Here is a 20999-nt window from a genome sequence, read left to right as displayed (position 1 = left end):
TATTGCAGGGGCGGATATAGAGCAAAATCTTGGGGGAGGCCCAATGTGACAAGGGCGCCAATGAGCAAAATTGCGGGGGGGGGGGAGCAATGTGACAAAGGTGCCAATAATTTACCATAATTTACAAATTTATTCTAAAAAAAGAGTAAAAAAAGAAAAAAACAGGATAAGAGGGTGCCAGAAAAATCTTGGGGAGGGGGGATCTCCCAGCCCCTGGGTCTGCTAGTGTCTTATTGGACCAATTAAGACGAGGCTTAAGCTACATCCTGGAAACATGTAGTTTATTGTGCCATCATTCCTCGATGATTTTATCTGAAGCAGATTAAGACATTGCTGAAAATCTAAGTCACACATGTACTTAGTCAACATCAATGTGTTGACATATTTGCTATCGACCAATCATAACTTCATTCCTCTTTTATAAGCAGTCATGATTGGTCCAAAATTAGGATATGTAGACCTTGATATCTAGTTAGACGCGAATGAGAGGGGAGTTGCTTAAGTGAGTATGCTCATAAAGGAGGATGTTTACTAATTTTCCAATCCTATTTTTTCATCTTTGAATTTTTCTTCGTTTCATTGAAGATGCAACTCCGTCAGTAGTGCAAATTCACGAAAATGTGGAGTGGGAAGGGAAAGATACTAATCTCCACAGACCTTTCTCATCTACAAAATCAATTGTTACTTTTCAGTTAATCTAATTTCAATATATCAGGGGTAGTCTGGGAAACATTTATTTTCTGGGTAGAATATTATTACTCACGAAAAGACAAATATCATGAAGTAGTATCCTATCTTTTACCATCTTAAATTATTTACATTTGGCACTATTTTTGATGATATCTGCAAGTTGTTTCTTATCTACAAAGAATCAAGGTCATTTGACTCCTTGAATAGGAGATACCTAAACGAAGACATCTATGGGTTAGATAACGTAAGAAGCCTGCCAGGAAAATAACTAATGGACCTGAAACCGAGATAAATTCTTGCATCAACTGCAAAGACAGGAGGCTCTTGTTTTGCTGTCCTATCCGAGCAGTTAGCAGGCTAGACTTGCATTCTTTTGCCTTTGCAGTCCCTAGGACGAGTTCACAGAAGTTCGAGTCCTAGTGTCGCTGGTTATTTGGATCGGAACGCGGTTCAGTGCCGTAACTCTATAAACTCAGGCAGAGTCGACCCAGTTCTAAATGGGTACCTGGGAAATCATGGAAGGTAAACAGGAAGGGTGTGCGAAAGCACAGGATAGCTGGCCCCTACCCTCCCTCCCCTCATGATATTTCCTGGCCCAGGGCAATGAAAATGAGACCAGTAGGGACTGTAAAGTCCAGTGCCGTGTTTTTTTCCTTCTTTTTATAGTATTTTTCTTATCATACTATATACGGTAGCAAGGACAATCCCTGTATTAACCTCTCCAAATAGCATAATTCAAACATTTTTGTCCCCGTAACAGGCTTATCATTTGCTCTCCTAACAAATTGGTGCTTCGACATTAATTTTACATAAATTAAATTTGAATTTGCATGCCCAATGGAAAGGTTGGGAAGATCTGAACCATGAGGTCTGCTTTGAGACCCCCTTCCCCCCTGAGGAAATGCGTAATCCTCTGCCTTGAAAATGCAAACAAAACCCTTGTACCACATTTCTAAACCCGAATATCCTCTCTTGATAGTTCATCTAATTTCCATAAAATAGTAGCTTTATTGTTATGATTAGACTGGTAATGAAGCATATTTCATCACCTCTTCAAATGTTTCAAATCACCTATCAAAAACTGCATTAATGTCAGATATTTGTTTCCACTCCCAGGCCAATTCATACAGAAAGGAAGTCGTAGAAACCTGGGATGACCTCATTCAATCGGAAATTGCAGGCTCTAGTAGGCTACCCTTCTTGAGTAGCCCGTTCCGTACCGGTTTGTACTACTCACGCCCCTACAACCCTCATGATATTGGGTTCCAGTTTTGATGCAGTCATTTCGTTTTGAACAGTCGAAAAGTCCTATAAATATGACTCCAGGGATGGCATGACTCATAGCCCCTGAGGGAAGAGCCGCAAATTCTGTAAATTATCAATTGTTTACAAACGGATTTGATAGTAGAAAATGGGAAAGGGGTTTTTATGAGGGTTGAAAATGGAATGGGGATTGTATGTTCATGTTGGGCTTCCCATCGACTGAAAAATTTCAAAGATTACATTTGGAGCGAAACCAATGCCACATTTTTGAAGGCAGGGGAAAGGTTGCTCGGAACCCAGAAATAGCACTCAACTTTTTGTTGCTCACCAGTTTGAAGAACGTAAGTCTTTTGACCAAAAGGAACCTTATGCAGAAAACAAACACAAAAAAGCGGCCATGCAGAGCCACTAGGGAAAAAATAGTCTTACTCCTGATTTGTGGCAATTTCTGGTCCTTTTAGGTTTGACTTGATTTATTATTTTAGTTTCTGTTCGTTTTAGAATTCATTGACTCATCAATAGCAGCCTCTTGGATCTTTATGTTTAATGTGATTTAATTTCCTCAGTTTCTGTTCTTTGATTTCTTTTCTTTATAATTTCCTTTTCTTTATTTATTCTCGTTCCGTTAATTCATTCATATTTGTTTTGTTCGTTTTGATAATACGATTATTAGCTTTAAGTTTTAGTTTAGTTTGAGTGTAATTAGGTTTATTTTAGTTTAATTAGTTTGGTTTTAATTTATTTTAGTATTAATTTAGTTTTAATTAATTTTTGTTAGTTTAATTAGTTACACGATTATTAGGTTATTCATATTAGTTTTAATAATGATTTTAGCTTGAAATAATAAATGATTTTATTTCTGCTAGTTTTAGGTTTCAAATATGGTTCTTTTACCTTTCCTGAAAAGCTTTCTTTGGATATTTTTTTTTTACCAATCTCAATAAGTTTTTATTCCTCCTAAACTTTTGACAGCGTGTCAGATCGAAAGTTTTCTTTCTTCTTGCTTTAAGAAAAATTTTTCTTTTATTTAATAAAAACCTGAATAAAACAATGTAACTACCAAACGACTGAAAATTTCGCACATTACCTGCAACCTGAATGGTGTTTGCTGTAAGTTTCCCTCGTCAAACAGTTCGTGGTAACGAACTGTAAGTAAGGAGCGACCCGGCTCAATAGTAACCGAAACCCTAAAAAAAGGAAATTTAATACCTATAGATACATCAAAAGAATCAGATTTTTATGCTGATTTCAAATATATAAGTTTAATCAAGTTTTGTTCTACCCATCAAAAGTTACGGAGAAAATTTTCCTTATTTTCGAAAAAAAGGGAAACACCTCCTAAAAGTCGCAGAACCTTAATGAAGATCATACCATCAGATTATGCGTATCAGAGAACCCTACTGTAGAGGTTTCAAGCTCCTATCTACAAAAATGTGAAACCTTGCAATTTTTGCCAGAAGAAAGTTCGCGGATGCGTGTTTTTTTTTTTTTTTTTTTTTTTTTTTTTTTTTTTTTTTTTTTAGGAGTGATTGTACCGACCCAGTGGTCCCAGAATATTGTTGTAGGGTTCATTCGAATGGAAATTAAAAGTTGTAGAGCCCTTTTTAAGTGACCAAGAAAAATGTAGGGCAACTAGGCCCCCTCCCACTTTCATTTTTTCCCAAAGTCACCCGATCAAAATTTTAAGATAGCCATTTTGTTCAGCATGGTTGAAAAATATAAAAACTATGTCTTTGAGGATGACTTAATCCCCCACATTCCCCGGGGGAAGGGCTGCAAGTTATGAACTTTGCCCTTTACGCTAAAGTTTCTTATTGTTAAAAAACAGAGTTGTGAGAAAGAGTCAAACTTTAGCGTAAAGAGCGAGGCCTTGAGGAGAGGACAGCCCCTTTCATATACGCAATAATTTCTGTTCGTTTTAAGTTTTAATTCCGCTCCTTACTTTCAGCTAAAAAAAAAACTTTTTTTTTATTATTTAATCAGGAAAAAACGCTGGCCTGAATCTGCTTTTGTTTTATTATTATTCTTAACATATATTAAAGATTGAAAACATGATGTTTTTTAATGTACTGGGAGTCTACAGAATAAGCCTATATGAATTTTAAAACATTTTTAATTAAGAATGTCTGTGTGATTTGTTTCTAGGGAGATAGAATCATTCCTTTGGTAGAAATATTTCTTTCCTGTCGTTTTCTCCCAATGTCTGATACAATTAATGATTTATGACCCAATTAACTAGTAGGTATTTTAATGCTAGGTGTGATTGCCATGGCTATAAAAGGAGAAGTGTGGCCAGGTTGGCCGGGGTGCCAATTCATAAAAATCTGGAAAGAGGCATAATGTGTTTTTCTAAATCTAGAGAGGGAAATTTTTCTGTTTTTATCAGTTTTTTTTTCAATGAAAATAGCAAAAAAAGGTGTTTTCACTGAAAATAAGAAAAAAATGGATCTTTCAAAGTCTAGAGGGGGGATTGCAAATCTAGGGTGCTATTGCCCCTGGTCTATCTCCTTCATCGACACCCCTGCACGTTGGCCATAGTTGCCAATACGGCCATTAGTTTTTTTTTTTAATTTTTTCTCTATTGTTTTCGTTTGTTTTATAATTTTAGGTTTCATTGTAAGAAAAATTTCGGTGGCAAGTTTGAGCCAATTTTCTGCATTTTTTAATTAATCAAGCTTTCAAGCAAATGTTATAGAGTACAATGGGAAGAAAGAAATTTTTTTGCCATCTAACGTTACTGTTCGGTACTGAATAGGGCTAATGGTAAATTTTGGTGTAATAGTAATTGAATTAAAAATGAAGGGAGAAAATTTGTCAATGTTGAATTTGTAATGGTCCCTATTTGTTTCTTAATCAATATTTGTATGTGACAAATAATTGTGATGACACCTCATTTTGTTGTCACCGTTGTCAGATACCAGCGTCAACAACTAGGCATCAAATTTTGGTATGTTAATCAGCAAAGGAAAAACAGTTTCAGTGAAATAAATTTGTTTTTAGAATTTTCAATCTTGGTAATAGTACTATATTGTTATATAAGCAGTTATCGTAGTTAATTTATGGCCGAAAGGTCAAACAGCGGGTTTACTCTCTCTCTCTTTTCTTTCTTTCTTCCTTTCCTTCTTTCTGTCATATATTCTTCTATCTTTGAGGCAAAGAGCTTTAAACTAATGTGATTAGCTGTCAAAATGTGTTCTAAACTCTTTTTGTCCAAAACAGCGTGGCGCTGAACTTTTTTGTAAACGTGTGGAGTTTTGGTCATATGATTGGTTGGCAACAGTTTTGACCAGTAGTCGACGATTGGTACCTAGATAGAATAGATATGAAACATTGGCAACGAGCCCTTATTTTTGGTTTCCTCTTTCATCCCTTTTCGCTTTGTCATTTCTCGGAAATCTGTGTTATTCTAGTAGAAAATAGGTCTAGTTCTTAATCTTTTTATCCTAGTAGACCTAGAATGTCTCCTTTCTGAGTGTATACTAAAAGTCAAGATAGAAAGCACTTATTTCGGATATTCATAGGTATTTCTATAATAACTAATTATATATAATCTCTATATAGAATAATATATTATTTTTTATTTTATTTATTTATTTATTACCCGTCAAAAAAAAGGTACAAAAGACGGAGTATCACTAAAAAAGAAAAAATACACACAAAAAACAAATTACAAGACATTACACATAATCGAACAAATTACAAAGACGAGAAATAAAAACTCAATTATACACTGCACTGCAAGTACCTAAGAAATTTTACTTTTTAAACTCCCAAGTACTGAAGAAACATAAGCAATATGATTGATAACTTCAGTTCAACTAACCTAACCTACAGCAAAATACCTGATAACTTCAATTCAAAATCAACATACTCAATCAACTAGTCTAAATATTACAAGATACGGTAAAAAGACTAAATATGACAAGACATGTGCAAACAAAATTAAATGGACAGCGATTTACTGCCTTAGCAAACGGTACCAAGGGTGGGAAGAGACTTTCTCGTTGTACAGTTTCATTTGTTCAATTGTAGCTGCCGTTGGGTCCGCAATTTTAAAATTTTTAACGAGGTGTGAATTTCTTGTCCACGGCGGGAGCCGCAACAAGAACTTCGCATACTTAAAAAACGCGGATCTGAGCTTTCTTTTCTCTGGCTCGGGAAAAATTCTCCGAAACGGGCTTAGATACAGGAAATGGGGAAGGGATACTGCTTTATAAAGTCGAGCCAGAATTAAACGGTTGAAACGGATTTTAGATGAGACTACTCTACTGTAAGCAAAAGCCAGGCGTTTACGGAGATGATCAATAAGAGGGAGCGGGTAGTTTTTAGATCCTTTCCAATTGGTAAACCAAGGTAAATAATTTTCGAGACAGGGGCTACAGACAGTTCTCCGAGCCTCAGAGAGGAGACCTCTTCTTGGCGCCAGTTGAACAGAAGAATATCCAACTTTTGCGGGTTAAATTCAAGACCAATGCGACTGTAATTTGATTGTAGTGTGGAGAAGGTGGTCTCTGTACCTGAAACTGTGCGGCTGGGGTTCAGAATGTCATCGGCATAAGCTATCATTGTAACGTCTATGCCACGAGCTATGCATGTTGTCTCGATAGTAGACTGTGGTTCAATAATACAATTATTAAAGGCAGAAGGAGATGTGACTGATCCTTGTCGAGCACCCTTTTTTACTGGGACTACAGGATTCCTTCAGTAGGAAAGCATCACGTCTGGTGTATATTCAGCAAGGGCTCGACCATGGCCAGGAAGCAGGAGTTCAGCCTGTAGGTGGTCGTACATGTCTTTAATGGGTAGTAGGATGTCCTTCTGTACACCTCTCTTTCCCATATCCAGAATGAGTTGGTCATAGAGAAGTGAGTCATAGGCACGGCAGACGTCATGTAGACCTATAACTATGGACTCCTTTGATTCATCAGCGTCAATCAAGACTGAAGACAAAGCAGAAATGGCGTGACCGCAACCAAGACCCCTCTGGAACCCAAACTGGGAAGGGGGAGTCCAGCATTTTTCCTGGATTTTATGAATGACCAAAAGTTCGAAGACTTTGCAAAGCGTTGGTGCCAGTGTTATCGGTGTGAACGAAGCACATTCCGAAGTACTTTTTCCTTTCTCTGGGACTGGCCTAAGCGACCGAGTAATGGATGCCGATGGAACGAGTCCAGTGGTGAAGATCATCTCAAAGAGAAGAGTTAGGTGTCCCATGAAAGTTGGGCTGCAATGACTAAGGTGAAGGGCGGATACACGGTCAATGCCAGCCGACTTCTAGTATATGCTAATTTATATAATAGTATTAGTGTAATTGAATATTATATTATATAAATGACTATCTATTATGTCTATTATGAAAATAGAATAAGTGAATGAAAAGATAAGAAATAAATAATAGAATAGTGATAAAAATATATAATATAATAATAATAAGCGAAATACAATTATATAGAATAATTTTACATAATAATTCTATATAATTCTATGGATAACTCATAGTTATTCATAATTATTCAAAAATAATTCAAAGACCTACCAATAATTCGAATTAGTTCACTATTGAATCCGCGGCTGAGGCACTGAGAAACAATGTACTTGGAAAAGTGTTGTAATTCAAAAAATTTTATTCCTATTACTCGCTTAAAGATTTCATTCAAAGAAACCCTCAGGTTTTGCTTTCTCTTTTCTGGTTCAAAATTTGCCATAGCTTTAACAGGTAAATGAGCTATTAGCTTCTAGTTGAAAGCATAATTCCAAAATATTTACAGAAAGTTTTACTATTTACTCAGAAAAGAAAGACCTACTAGGTCTACTAGGAGAAAAAGACTTAGATCTAGAACTTGCCCGCCTCGGATCCACTACTGCATGATACAGATGCTGAGTGATGGTAAAGCGTTTTGTTCGCAAAGGGCTGAGTTTGTCAAGTCTGCACCAAGCTTTATTTAAAGAATAATGGGACTGGCTCACAAAGATAATACGAAAAACCAACAAAGAGAAAAATCTCTAAAAAAAAAAACAAACAAACGAGAATATGGCCAGTGGAGAGAAAAGAAAACAACAGAAACAAAACAACGCGGATATTTCGCCTGTATACAAACAAGGCGTCTTCAGCACGAAAGACACAAAAAAAAAACAAAACAAGATAAAACTAAAAACCAATAAAACCACCACCAAAAAAAAAACAACAAAAAAACAAAACTTTAAATTCGGTGCAAACTGAAACACGAAGGGAAAAGATACTCATATAGAGGTACTTAACTGATGACACCAGAGTAACTGAGGAAAAATAAAAAACTGTAAATTACTTTAATTATTCTGTTGCGAAATAATCCCTTTTTTAGCTATTACTGAAGCAAATCGTTTTGGTCTAGCAGGTAAAATATTCCCCTGGTGATTATTTAAAATCTATACTCCCTTATTGACTGTTGATTCACTCTTTAAAAGGTTATCATAAATTGGGTCAATATTTAAATTACCCGTGTCCCTATTTATGGAAAGGTTAGCAAACATATGTTTTTTAATTTCTATGGCTTCCCTGGCCCATTGGGTGTACCCCTTATCATTAGAAATAGCTACGGCTTCATCAAGTTTAACCAAATGATCTGGTTGAAGCCAAATATGTTCTGCTAAAGCTGAAACGAATGTTTCTGGTGGCTTGCTTAATTGTAGGGTTTTTTCTATTGAGTTTTGGTGTTAAATAAACCTTTCAACAAATTGTTGGTGAGTCCTACCAATATAGAACTTCCCACAAGAACACGGAAATTTATAAACCACACTTACTAAATTTCCCCGAGTTAAATCCTTACCAGAACTAAAAAACTACCCATTGGCCTCAGCGATTGGAAACATGTATCAATACCAAATTTACGTAAAACCCTTGAAATTTTCTCACCCAAACCATGTAAATATTTTAAATTACGCTTTTTTATGCAACTAACTACGCCGATTGATACAACAAACTATACATACCTTCGTGTTTAAATTGTCAGTTTCCTATTTCCTCTTCAGTAACATTAAATTAGAAAATATTACAAAACCAAATATCCCTAAAATATAGCAATTTTGAATTCAAGAATTCCGGGGACCAAATTCCCAAAGCTCAATCCACTAGTGAAATTACAACCCCCTTTTCACCGACATAGGGTGGCAAGAATGAAAATTTAAATACCTATCATTGTGCGTTAGTTTTCTGTAAATCACGAAAAGTAAATGGAGATCCCTTTTAATTAATAAAACATCCAGAAAAGGTAATTTATTATTATCCTCAAACTCAACTGTAAATTTAATATTATTATCGAAACTATTTAAAAGCTTACAAAATAGGTCTAAGGAGTCCAATCCATGTTTCCAAACGCACATCACATCATCCATGAACCTGCCCCAGAAGCAAGGGGAAATTCTAAAACTGTTTATAGCGGAGGTTTCAATGGCATCTATGAATAGATTTGCCAATAAAGGAGAAAGAGAAGCCCCCATAGGTAACCCAAAAATTTGTCTATAAAACTCCCCTCGAAAACCAAAATAAAAAGAAAATTCATTTACCAGAATAATTAGTCTCATAATGACATCAATATCCAGACTAGCTAACGTCACATCCTTTATTAAATCAAACTTTTTTTCTAATTTACTTTTTAAAATATCCTCGCATCTTTTTAAATAACAACTTGAATACATGGACACAACATCAAAACTGCAAAGAATTGAGGTTTTCTCCAGCGTGAAATTTTACATTTTATTAGTAAGACCAGTCGAATTTTTTAAATATGACTTTCGTGTTCCTTAAAATGGACGTAAAGCAACCGACAGCCAATTTTCTAATTTTTAAAAAGTTGAAAGAAAAGTTGACACAATGGGAAGGAGGGGGGATCCAGTCTTATGAATCTTAGGTAGACCATAGATCTTGGGTGCCGAACAACCCCTAGGATAATATTTGTTATAAAAAAAGTTTTAAACGGTTATGATTTTGTTTTTAGGGAAACCACACAAACTCTATTGGTTTCTTGCATATTCTTTTTTTTTATTTATTCATTGATTATTCCCCTACTAATTAAATTATTCTCCCAAAACTAAAAAAAAATATGTTTTTTTACATGATAAAATAGATAAGATAATATTAATAATTAATAATATACAAAAAAAAATAATTCTTCTCCGGAAAAACTATTTTTAAAAAAGCTAAAGAAAGATAAGAATCCACCTCTTTGTTTTTTTTTGTCGTTGAGGTCCTTAGAAATTCCTACCAGAAATGATAATTATGGATGTTTTTTACAGGTTAAACCTGAAGTGCCTCTTTCTATAGTTCCAGAAGTGGACAGTTTTGTGGTTCGACTCCAGAAAGACTCTCAAGGACTAGGAATAACAATAGCTGGTTATGTGTGTGAAAAGGGTTTGTAGATTTTCCTTCTTTCTTTTTCTAATTGGTATTTTTAAATGTAGCATGGATGCAGGAATATAAAGCAATGTGCTTAAAAACTGGACAACTAGGACAAGTTATTTGGGAGTTTATTCGGCTATTCTTTAAAAGGACCAAGTTCGTAAAATTTTTGTGTTAAATGATGCGATTTTGGGGTAACTCGGCCGAAATATCGGTCTCGTTGAATAAATCATTCGTTAAAAATAACCAGCCAGTCGGTAACTTCTGTCAGAAAAAAAACAAAAAAAAAGAATGATTATAACTACCTGTTACATTCCCAAAATAATATCTGGGTTGTCGCTTCCTTTGAAATTTTTGATATTATTGCAATTGTTCCAGCAATCTCTAGGTGATTCGTCTATTCTGTTTTTCAATGTTCCTCTTCCCTCTTATCCATTTTTTTTTATTCTACAGAAGGAGATAAAACCGGACTTCCGAAAGAGAGACTAGAGTAGTACTTTTTGGCTATTCCCTTTTCCATTTTCTCTCCTTGCCTCTTTTCCTTTTCTTTCTTTCAAATAATAGCTATTTGTCTAAGCTTTCAAATATATGAAGTCTTCTGTATAATTTTTTCCTTGCTGTTGTTGCTTTTCTTTTTATATCTTCTTTTGCTTTTCTTTTTTTAACAATTGTCATTCCTTTAAAAAAAAAAAAAACTATTTGAGCACTTGAATAAACTTTCAGCCCCGTGAAGTTCTCTGTGTCTTTTTTCCTTCCTTCTCTTTTTTTTGCTTTTCCTTTTTTCAAACAATTGTCATCTTTTTTTTCAAAAACTATTTGAGCACTTGAATAAAATTTCAACCCTATGAAGTCTGAAGAAACTCTGACGTAACCTAAAAGTATGCATTTTATGTCTATTCGCATTTCGCGAGGGTTCAATTCTGTACACAAGATTAAATTCGTGCTCATGAGGTATCTGAGAACTATCTTCTCCGAAAGTCTTGGTTCGAAATTTCAGTTTCCGTTTGAAGTTTCCCGTCTTGTTTCATCTCTCCCAGTTTTCTTTGTTCTGCTATTTAAGAGAGAAACAAAATTTGTAATTTCATTCTCTCTCAGGAGTTTCAGAGTCTTTGTATAGAATTTCTGTAAAAACTATTAAATATGGAGAGTGATGTAAACAAAAATTGGTTCTATTCTTTCGTAATGACTTTGCAGTCTTTGTCTCGAAATTTCATAAAAAGTATTAATCCTTGAAGTGTTATAGTGCTGGAGATTGCTGCAAAATTTGTGGGTCTATTTTATCTTAACAAGCTTATAGATTTTATGTTGAATTTTTATGAGAAGTATTAATACTGGAGATGCCGAAGCAGTGCAGTGCTGCCAACAAATTTTAGTTCCATTTTCTCTTATTAATTTCAGGGGTTTTATGTGGAGTTTTATGCGAAGTATCAACCCTGGAAGTGCTGAAGCACTGCAGTGCTGCAAAAAAAAAAAAAAAAAAAAAAAGAATGTGGTCCCATTTTCTCTTATTAATTTCAGAGTCTTTATGTGGAGTTTGATGAGAAGTATTAGTCCTGTAACTGTAAGTGCTGAGGTAGTGACAAGTGCTGCATTTAAATTTCTTACTCAATTCCCTCTTAATAATTTCAGAGTCTTTGTCTGGAATTTTTGTGAAAAGTATTAATCCTGGAAGTGCTGCCGACCGATCCCAGCAAATTCAGGTCAATGATCAGATTGTCGAGGTAATTGAACTACTTTTTTTCTGTTCTGTTTAAAATTTTAAGCTAAACATTTACTAGAACATTAAAACATTTATTAGAATATCACACAATGATAGAAAAAAAACAACAACAAAAATGCAGACAAATCATTAAAATACAGAGGAAAATTTCTTCATTAATTGAAAATTTACTGGCTGTAATGAATTCATTTACGCAGGGATTTTCTTGTAATTGTTTATTCCCATATTTGTCTAAGACAAAAATTTTTGTTTTTAGGAGGTATAAGCAAGAAGCTATTAAAATTGGAATTAAAGAATTAGCTATTTCTTCAGTTTTTATCATAAGGTCTAAGTAAGACATACTACAGTATGTCTACTGCATAGAAAACAGGTCTGTTACTTGTTGCATCGAGGAAGGAGGTGGGTAAATGACCCAGTCAATATTTCATAATTTTTTTATCTTTTTTTAGTCAGTCTGGTCTGATCATCTGTGCATAAAATTAGCTACAAATTTGGGTAATTTACATTAAAGTAAGTTTTTCCTTTTTCAATTATTAAAATTCATTATTAGAATCATGTATAAGATATTGTCCTTTTATCTCATTATTCACTCATTATTCATTATTCATTTTAAACCTCGCCAGGAAATAAAAAATAAAGCTAAAAGGATTTTTTGAACTGTCCTTCATCACCATGCACAACTTCAAAGTCTCTCAGAAAAAGTCTCTATTTTTTTATATATTAAACCTTAGTCAAGTGATACACTTGTAGTTATCGCTTTGGCCGCATTATCGCTTGTGTGATATTCAGTCTGACATCAAACAACTCAACAAGGTGTAGCTTGCCTTTGAAGGTAGAGTTTCCTTTAGGGACCAATAGATTGTTAAGCTCTGAGTTTTTACGGACACAAAGCACAGTTAAATTTAACTGATTAGCTTTGAATCATTTTAGTTTTAGTTTATCTAATTATTTTAGTTTAGTTTAAAATAAATTAATAAATAAATTAAACTAAAACGAATATTACTAATTTTATTTTTATGGCTCAACGTGGAAACACTGACGAAAAAGGGTATTGCATTAAAAAACTTCAAACTACTTAGTAAAAATTTTAAAAGCGGATAAAAGATTTGTTTATATGCAATTTTATTACCTTTTTACGAGCTGAACAAAAATTTCGAGGAGAGGTTCAAAACCCATGCTCACGGGATACGACCTTGGGCTAGATAAAATCTTTAGTTTATTTCTCCTAAAAAACAGGGAAGGGGTAAAGACCAGAATTTCATAAATAGGCACGGGAAGAAATGATATAAACTTGACGTAGATACATGGTAATATTTAAAAAATAAGGCAGAGGGAGCCATGCACCAATCTTAGACCATTTCGGTTGTCATCTATGAATAGATTAAAATATAACCAAGGGGCCAAAGTGTTTTTATTTTGAAGTTTTGGTAGTTTCAGGAGCAGGGATTCAATATTTCATCAGCTTACGGGGAGGGGGTGGTCATAATCTACCATTTTTGTTTTTTTATTTTATCACAAAAAGGGATTTCGTTTTCAATTTCAAACGGAGTTTTTGTGGTTCAGCCGGAGTTTGCATCTTAAGCGAGAATTTCTCTATGATTCATTTCTAAAATTTGGAATGAACGACCGTTTGTTCGTCTTGTTTCATGATCACTAAGTTTGAGAAATTGGCTAAATTTTTGCTAAAATTGGCTAAAATTGAGAAATTGTGTCTTAATTTTCATTTCAATTTCATACTTGATCGTTAGGAACCTTAATGGAAAACAAAAATATGAGAAATTGTTGATTTTGAATTAAAATCATGTAGTTGCAGGGATCAAGGCATGGCTAATCAAACAGATCGTAGTAACAAACTGTAAGTGAGGAGCGACCCGGCTCAATAGTAACCGAAACTCTAAAAAATGGAATTTTGCATTGTATTTTGATACCAATAGATATATCAAAAGAACGGGATTTTTATGCTGATTCCAAATATATAAGTTTCATTAAGTTTACCCTTCAGTCTTGCCCATCAAAGGTTGCGAGCCTGAGAAATTTGCCTGATTTTCGAAAAAAGGGGGAACACTTCCTAAAAGCTATAGAATCTTAATGAAAATCACACCATCAGATTCAGCGTATCAAAGAACCCTACTGTAGAGGTTTCAAACTCCTATCTGAAAAAATGTGGAATTTTGTGAAATTAAAAGTTCTAGTGCCCTTTTTAAGTGTCCAAAAAAATTGGAGAGCAACTAGGACCCTTCCGACGGCCCTTTTTTCTCAAAATCGTCCGATCAAAATTTTGGTATAGCCATTTTGTTCAGCATAATAAAAAGGCAGAATAAATATACCTTTGGAAATTTCATGACCCCCCCACGGCCCCCTGGGAAAAAGCCTTTAAGTTACAAAATTTGCCCATTGTTTTCGTGTAGTAATTGCTATTAGATGCATTCATTTTTCGGGTGAGGGGGGGGGGGGCAAATTTTCTACAGGTTGGATTTTTCACAGTGACAATTTGTCGTGGGGAGGGAAATTTTCAGGGGGGTGAATTTTTCAAGGAAAATTTTGCACTGGTGAAATTTGCCGGAATTCCTATACGATATTCTTCCTATGTCTTTCTTTCTCTTTGTCGAGTCAGTTTTACGTGTGGAGATGTTAAGGGTAAGTGTTTGGGGCAAATTTTCACCAGGATTGAATTGTATAGACCAGTGGTTTATCAAACTTATTTAGATACTTTACCCTTTTTTACCCACAAAACATTTTAGGTACCCCTTCTCAGTTACCGGTACTAAGTAAACTATAGCTAAAATATGAATAAAATTGCCAGTTTTAGAGTTAAATGGTTGTTTTATTTTTTTGTTGGCTGGCCGTGTACCCCCTAAAAAACTTTGCGTACCCTCAAGGGGTGCGCGTACCAGAATTTGGCAACCACTGGTCTTGAGAATAAATCGGTCAAGAGGTGGGATTTTTCCGTGGAGGTGTAGCCAGGTTTCCTGGTATTATTTAAAAAACGATCAGAAATTAAATAATAAAACGAGTTTTTTCAACTGAAAGTAAGGAGCAACATTAAAACTTAAGACAAGAAGAAATTATAACGTATATGAAGGGGTTTGCCCCCTCGTCAATACCTCGCTCTTTACAGTAAATTTTTTTAGTACTTTCATAAGAGTTATTTATTCTAACTATATCCTTTGTGATTCAGGGCTCATTCTTAAAGAATTGGAACAAAATTCGAACTTTAGTGTAAACAGCGAAGTATTTACTAAGGGGTGAACCCCCTCATATACGTAATAAAAATATACGAATGTAGAAGGTCGTTACATAAGTTAATTCGTAAGTTACGTATATTTATTACTAATAAAAACGTTCTTAAACAAAATTAAAAGTTCTAGTGCCCTTTTTAAGTAACCAAAAAAATTAGAGGGGAACTAGGCCCGCTCCCCCATCCCATTTTTCTCAAAACTGTCCGACCAAAATTTTGAGAGAACCACTTAGCCAAAAAAGTAAATTAATATGCAAATTTTGTTTTAATTATTCATGTACGGTGAGCCAAAATCAAGACCTGCATTAATTCAAAAACGTTCAGTAATTAAATAAAAAAAAATTTTTTTTTAAACTGAAAGTTAGAGGCAACATTAAAACTTAAAACGAACAGAAATTATTCTCTATATGAAAGGGACTGTCCCCTCCTCAACGCCTCGCTCTTTACGCTAAAGTTTGACTTTTTCTCACAACTCAATTTTTTAAAACAATGAAACACTTTAGTGTAAAGAGTGGGGCGTTGAGGAGGGGACAGCATTTTTCATATACGGAATAATTTCTGTTCGTTTTAAGTTTTAATGTCGCTCCTTACTTTCAGTTAAAAAAATTGTTTTTTTTTATTTTAATTGTAGAAAAAGCCAAGACAGATAGTTCAAGTGAGTGAGAGGCAAATCTGGGATAAGTTCTTTTTAGGATTGTATAAAAATGATATCGTGTCATAAAAATTATATTACTATAAATTCCATTATTATTTGTCTGCGAACCAAGATTAGATTACTGGAAGCTACAGTGATGACAGTGGCCAAGTATGGTTCTGAAGCTTGGGTGCTTCGAAAAACAGAAAAAGGTTTGCTAAATGTTTTCCAGTGAATTTGCCTACGGATTATTTTGGGTATCTGACAGACTTGCAGCATGTCAAACAGTAGGCTGTACGAGAAATGTGTTTCCATCCCGCTTTCTAGGTCTATAATGAGAGAAAGAATGAGATGGATAGGACACGTTCTGCGGAAGAAGGATGACATATTGCCAAAGATTGTCGGCGTACCGTCTAGGGCCAAAAGAAAAACGGGTCATCCTAGGTTGGGGTGGGACGATGTCGCAAGGAAAGATATAAGGGAAATGGGTACTTCTTGGGAGGGTGTAAGGATAGTGGCTTTGACTGAATTGGCGTAGAGGAGGAGCTTACGTAGCAGTGTTGGCCTCAGTTGGCTTGATGCTGCAGTGTGTTGTTCCTAGCAGCAGTAGAAGAAGTAGCAGTAGTAATATATTTTTTTCAATGTTACTGTATTGCTATTTTTTTATTTATTGATTCCTTTATATTTATTTATATTTATATTTATTTATTCATTGCTCTTTGTAATTGTTTATTATTACAAGTATTACTGTTTTTTTTTATCGTTTTTATCATGTGAGTGTTATTATATTGTCATTATGTGTATATCACATACAGTATACTAGTATATACTGCTTATAGACTTTTAAGTTCGTAAACTATTGCAACAACAGGTACTGGCTTTGGTACTTGTGTAGAATCCGATAAACACGCGAGAAGTGAAGTTTTGTTAATGCTAATGAAATAAAACAAAATAGGATGAAAATATAATAGTTAAGAAACAAATTTGGGCTATATATTTGCACATTAGGGGGGGGGGGGTAAGACATTGCATATATTCAATACGTAACCTAACCTAACCTAACCCAACCTAGGTTCCTTTTATTCCCCCTAAACCTCAAAAAACTAAAGTTTAATTATAGTTCCCGGAGTGAGAAACCCTTTGTTTATACAGCGTCTAGGCATTACCCGGTAAAATGTCTTTCTGATCTTCAATACAATTTTCGCGTGTTTATTGGATTCTATACAAGTACCACAGCTTTGTGCAGTATCTAATAATGTAATCTCGTTCCTGCCACTGCATATCTAAGTTACCTCTTTATCTCTCTTCATACCTCTCTATCCTGTCTTCATCATCTATTACTTTAGCTTTGCAATCAGAGCCAGTGATTTTGCAATCAGTGATTACTTTTTACAATCAGAATCAGTTGGTTTCCGATTGTCAAAACAGAGGGCACAATTAATAAATGAAAATAAATAAATAATGATAATTAAAGAATTAAAAAATTAATTATTAATTAATCGATAAGATGAAAATAATTTTGTTAACAGGAGGGGAGGGGGCTGCTCAAGATTTTGCCCCGGTTGCAAGAGATGCCAGAAGATGCCACGGGGGAAATGTAGCAAGCCTTTCATCCAACCGCTGTTAGGTGAAAGCCTCGCTCTTTTACTAGTTGCTCTGTATTAGTTTGTACGTATTACCCCCTAGTGGTTAGAAGTAGTACTAGATTAAAGTTGTCCTAACCAGGGTACATATTATAGGTTTGATTTCTTATTTTATCCTGGTACAGTTATCGATCTCAGCTTGGCAATTCCGGGCTTAGAGTTTGATTCCAGTTGCGTGAAAGGCTTGCTACATTCCCCAGTGATATCTTCTGCCCCCCCTCCCCCCGGTAACAAAATTATTGTCAACTTATCGATTAATTAATACATGTTTTTTAAATTTTTTAATCATGATTATTTAATTATTTTCATTTGATGATTATATCCTCTATTTTATTTGAATAAAGAATAAATTTTCAAACATTAAAAAATAATTAGAACGGTAGATTAATCATTGAAAATTTTGCACCCCTAAAATTTCCGCGCCCGGGGCAAGTGCCCCGTCTGCCCTTCCCTGTTAAAAAAAAAGCACCAAATGTAACTATTGGTCTTAGAAATTACTAAAAAGAACGAAAGATCACAATTTTTTTTTTCTCGTGGAAACTATGCCAATAGTAATCAAAACTGTAGAGAAAAGGAAAAAACTTCAGTAAAAAAAAGTATATAAAAACAATCTGCTCTTCTTAACGACAAATATGTGAAGTTCGCAAAGTTAAAAGTAACCCAAAAAAGAATACTAGCATGGAAAAATTGCGTAATTTTCCTCAGAGGAGGGGTTACTAAATAGGGTACCAAAATAATTGGCAAAATTCCAGTTGAAAATACAATCTGAAAAATGAACACAATTAATTTCCCATTTACGGTGTTTTCGCTATTGATTGCTGCAAGCTTGGGTGATATTCTTTGGTACCTTTCCCTGTAAAGAAGACACATCAAACGAAAAATCAACAATTGTTAACGCCCCTTTGTGTCATCAATGGCTTTGGAGGTGGTTTATATTTTATTTTACCCTACAGGTTGATGGCAGGAGTTTGGAAGGCTGCAGCAATCACCAAGCTGTAGAAATTCTGCGGGCCACTGGATCGACTGTGAGCTTGAAGCTAGCTCGGTATTTACGAGGGCCACGCTATGAACAACTACAGGCAGCTATCACGCAAGGCTCCTTGCCACCTTCTCCAGTGATCCCTAGCTCAAAAATGGTGTTAGAAAAAGAAGATATGAATAGTAATAAGGTAATTCGATTGTTATGTTGCTCAAAATATTATCATTGTTTCATTATTATTTAATTATTTTAATAATTCCTTAGACTACACTGCCTTTCTATTTACAGAAGCTAGCGAATGAAAATATAGTGGAAACGGATATAATATTTTAAAGAAACCAGCGGACAAAAAAAGCAACAAATTTTAAATAATAAAGAAGTCCGAATATCTTGACTTCTTGTCCGGAACCCTTTATCAACGAAAAAACAGGAAGCAAGCTAATATAAACAAGACATATAAAGAAAAGGAAACAATAACAATATAGAAGGATGTTGTGCAATGTTGATACGCAATATGGGCGTATTCGTTTTATTTGCATGGTGATATTAGAAGTTATTAAAATGTCGTACTGCCGTAAAAACTTCATGATTTGTAAACAAAGAGAAACTTTTCAGGCGTGAATACACCTAAGATGGTTCTGGGGACAAGAGATGTTTTCATTTTGATGCATAATGTATATGGCTATGTATCCATATTAAATAAATATAATATACAAAATAATTGACGTTCTTAATAATCACGATGCAAATAATTGTGTAAGGAAAGAGGACGGGAATGGTAAGAAGTGATGTTTGGTTCCTTGTTCTTTGGTTTAGTATTGCTGTTAAAGCACTGAATCCAGGGCGTCATTATATTCTCAATTTGCAATTTTCTTTGCAATGTAGTACAAAAATTAACAAAATAACAACACAAAGACAACAAAAATTTAAGCAGCTTGTTCTGATAAACAATGGTAAATCTTGTGGTGTTTCTCTTTTTACTTTCCTCCTAACTGCAATATACCACGTTTTTAATCACATCTCCTCCCCTCCCTCTCCTCAGGTGTAATTTACTGAAAGAGCTCGTAAATATTCGGTGTATTCGATATTAATCAATAGTGGTTTGTTTGTCTTTTTTTAAAGTAGATCTTCCTTTTTTGAGCGCCTGTATTTAACTTGTGCTCCTTTTCTAAGATGTATATTGAATGTATTTTTTTTATAAATGATGCTAAATTTTATTTTTCTAAAAATAAAAACAACAAAAAACATGGCATTATGATTCATGCAAATGTCCTAGCAATCTAGTTAAGTTGAAAAAAATCCAAGCCTCTTTATAAGCTGAAAAAATTTAATCCGTATATCCAATTTCTGCGCAAGTTGGAAAAAATAATACGGAAAAACATTGCTAAAACAAAGAACTAGTTACAAAAATAAGATCCAAATATGTACCTAACCTTTCACATTTCTAAACTAAAAGATTATCAAGGATAATTTTCATGTAATTGACTTGTGTATTTATAATTTATATATGCATAATTTGTAGTTTTCTGAATAATTATTTGCAATTTACTTGCTGTCTCTTTAGCTTATATTTTTTTAATAATATCTCCCTCTAGAATGCTAATTTTTTAGAGCTTTATACTTGACTCCTTAGACTATGAGATTTCTCAAATACATTGGCTGGATCTGTTGTGCGCTGCCAAACGTTGACAGCTTGGGAGATTTCCGAAAACCATTGGCGAGACCACGGCTGCCGCTTAGTTCCTAAAGTCCCTAAAACTGGAGAAGGTCCTTAAAAGTTCATAAAACAGCCCTCAAGACCCTAAAAATCCCTTTTTGCAAGATTAAGCCATGTCCATGTACTTTAGCCAAGAAGTGTTTTTTGTGTGTTAGTTACCTTTAGTGACTTGAAGACTGCAGAGTAATTTCAAGGCTACAGGGTCCAAGTCTCATTGATAATGATGAACGAAAAAGTTTGGCGCTCTTTCCCTCTGGAGTCACTTAACCTGCCAGGCTTCTTTGTTTTCCTTGTTTTAGATATATATTTATATTACTGGTGGTTCCATATTTTACTCACCTTGCTCTTACTGGACTAATAGCCAAAGTAGCCACTAATGTCAAACCTTTACCTAACTAATCCTTATATCGTTGTTGCAGCGGTAGCTACAACCTAGTAAATAATGATCCTCGGCCCATAGTAACCGAAAATTAAAAAAACGATTTAAAAAAAAATATTCAACTAAAAGAAATCCAGGAGTGGTTACTTATGTATTTTTTCAATTTTTGTAAATTCATAGTTGAAGTCGAGAAAAAAAAAGAAAAAAAAACCTGAGAAGATCCACATGAAAATCTAATGGTTTGGATCGTCTTGATTTTACCCATGTTTTTCCAGAAAATCATTAAACGAAAAAAAAAACAATTTTTTTTAACTAAAAGTAAGGAGCGGCATTAAAACTTAAAACGAACAGAAATTATTCCG

At 34.4% G+C, this 20999-nt stretch overlaps 1 protein-coding gene across 1 annotated transcript in view; it reads left to right on the top strand.

Annotated features, from left to right (window-relative positions):
- Positions 1 to 20999, top strand: part of LOC148954169 (multiple PDZ domain protein-like) — a 416101-nt gene that overhangs the window by 127702 nt on the left and 267400 nt on the right. Inside the window, exons 10-12 of the mRNA XM_089086188.1 lie at positions 10225 to 10339; positions 11957 to 12048; positions 18516 to 18731. Coding sequence (XP_088942314.1) covers positions 10225 to 10339; positions 11957 to 12048; positions 18516 to 18731 — 423 coding nt within the window. The remainder of the gene's footprint in view (positions 1 to 10224; positions 10340 to 11956; positions 12049 to 18515; positions 18732 to 20999) is intronic.

This window comes from Artemia sp. Qi Xiang Cuo, chromosome 3 (genome assembly GCF_049724085.1).
Source record: "Artemia sp. Qi Xiang Cuo chromosome 3, ASM4972408v1, whole genome shotgun sequence".
NCBI lineage: Eukaryota > Metazoa > Arthropoda > Branchiopoda > Anostraca > Artemiidae > Artemia > Artemia sp. Qi Xiang Cuo.
Note: the sequence above shows the minus strand (reverse complement) of the source record. Positions and strands in the feature narration are given on the sequence as shown.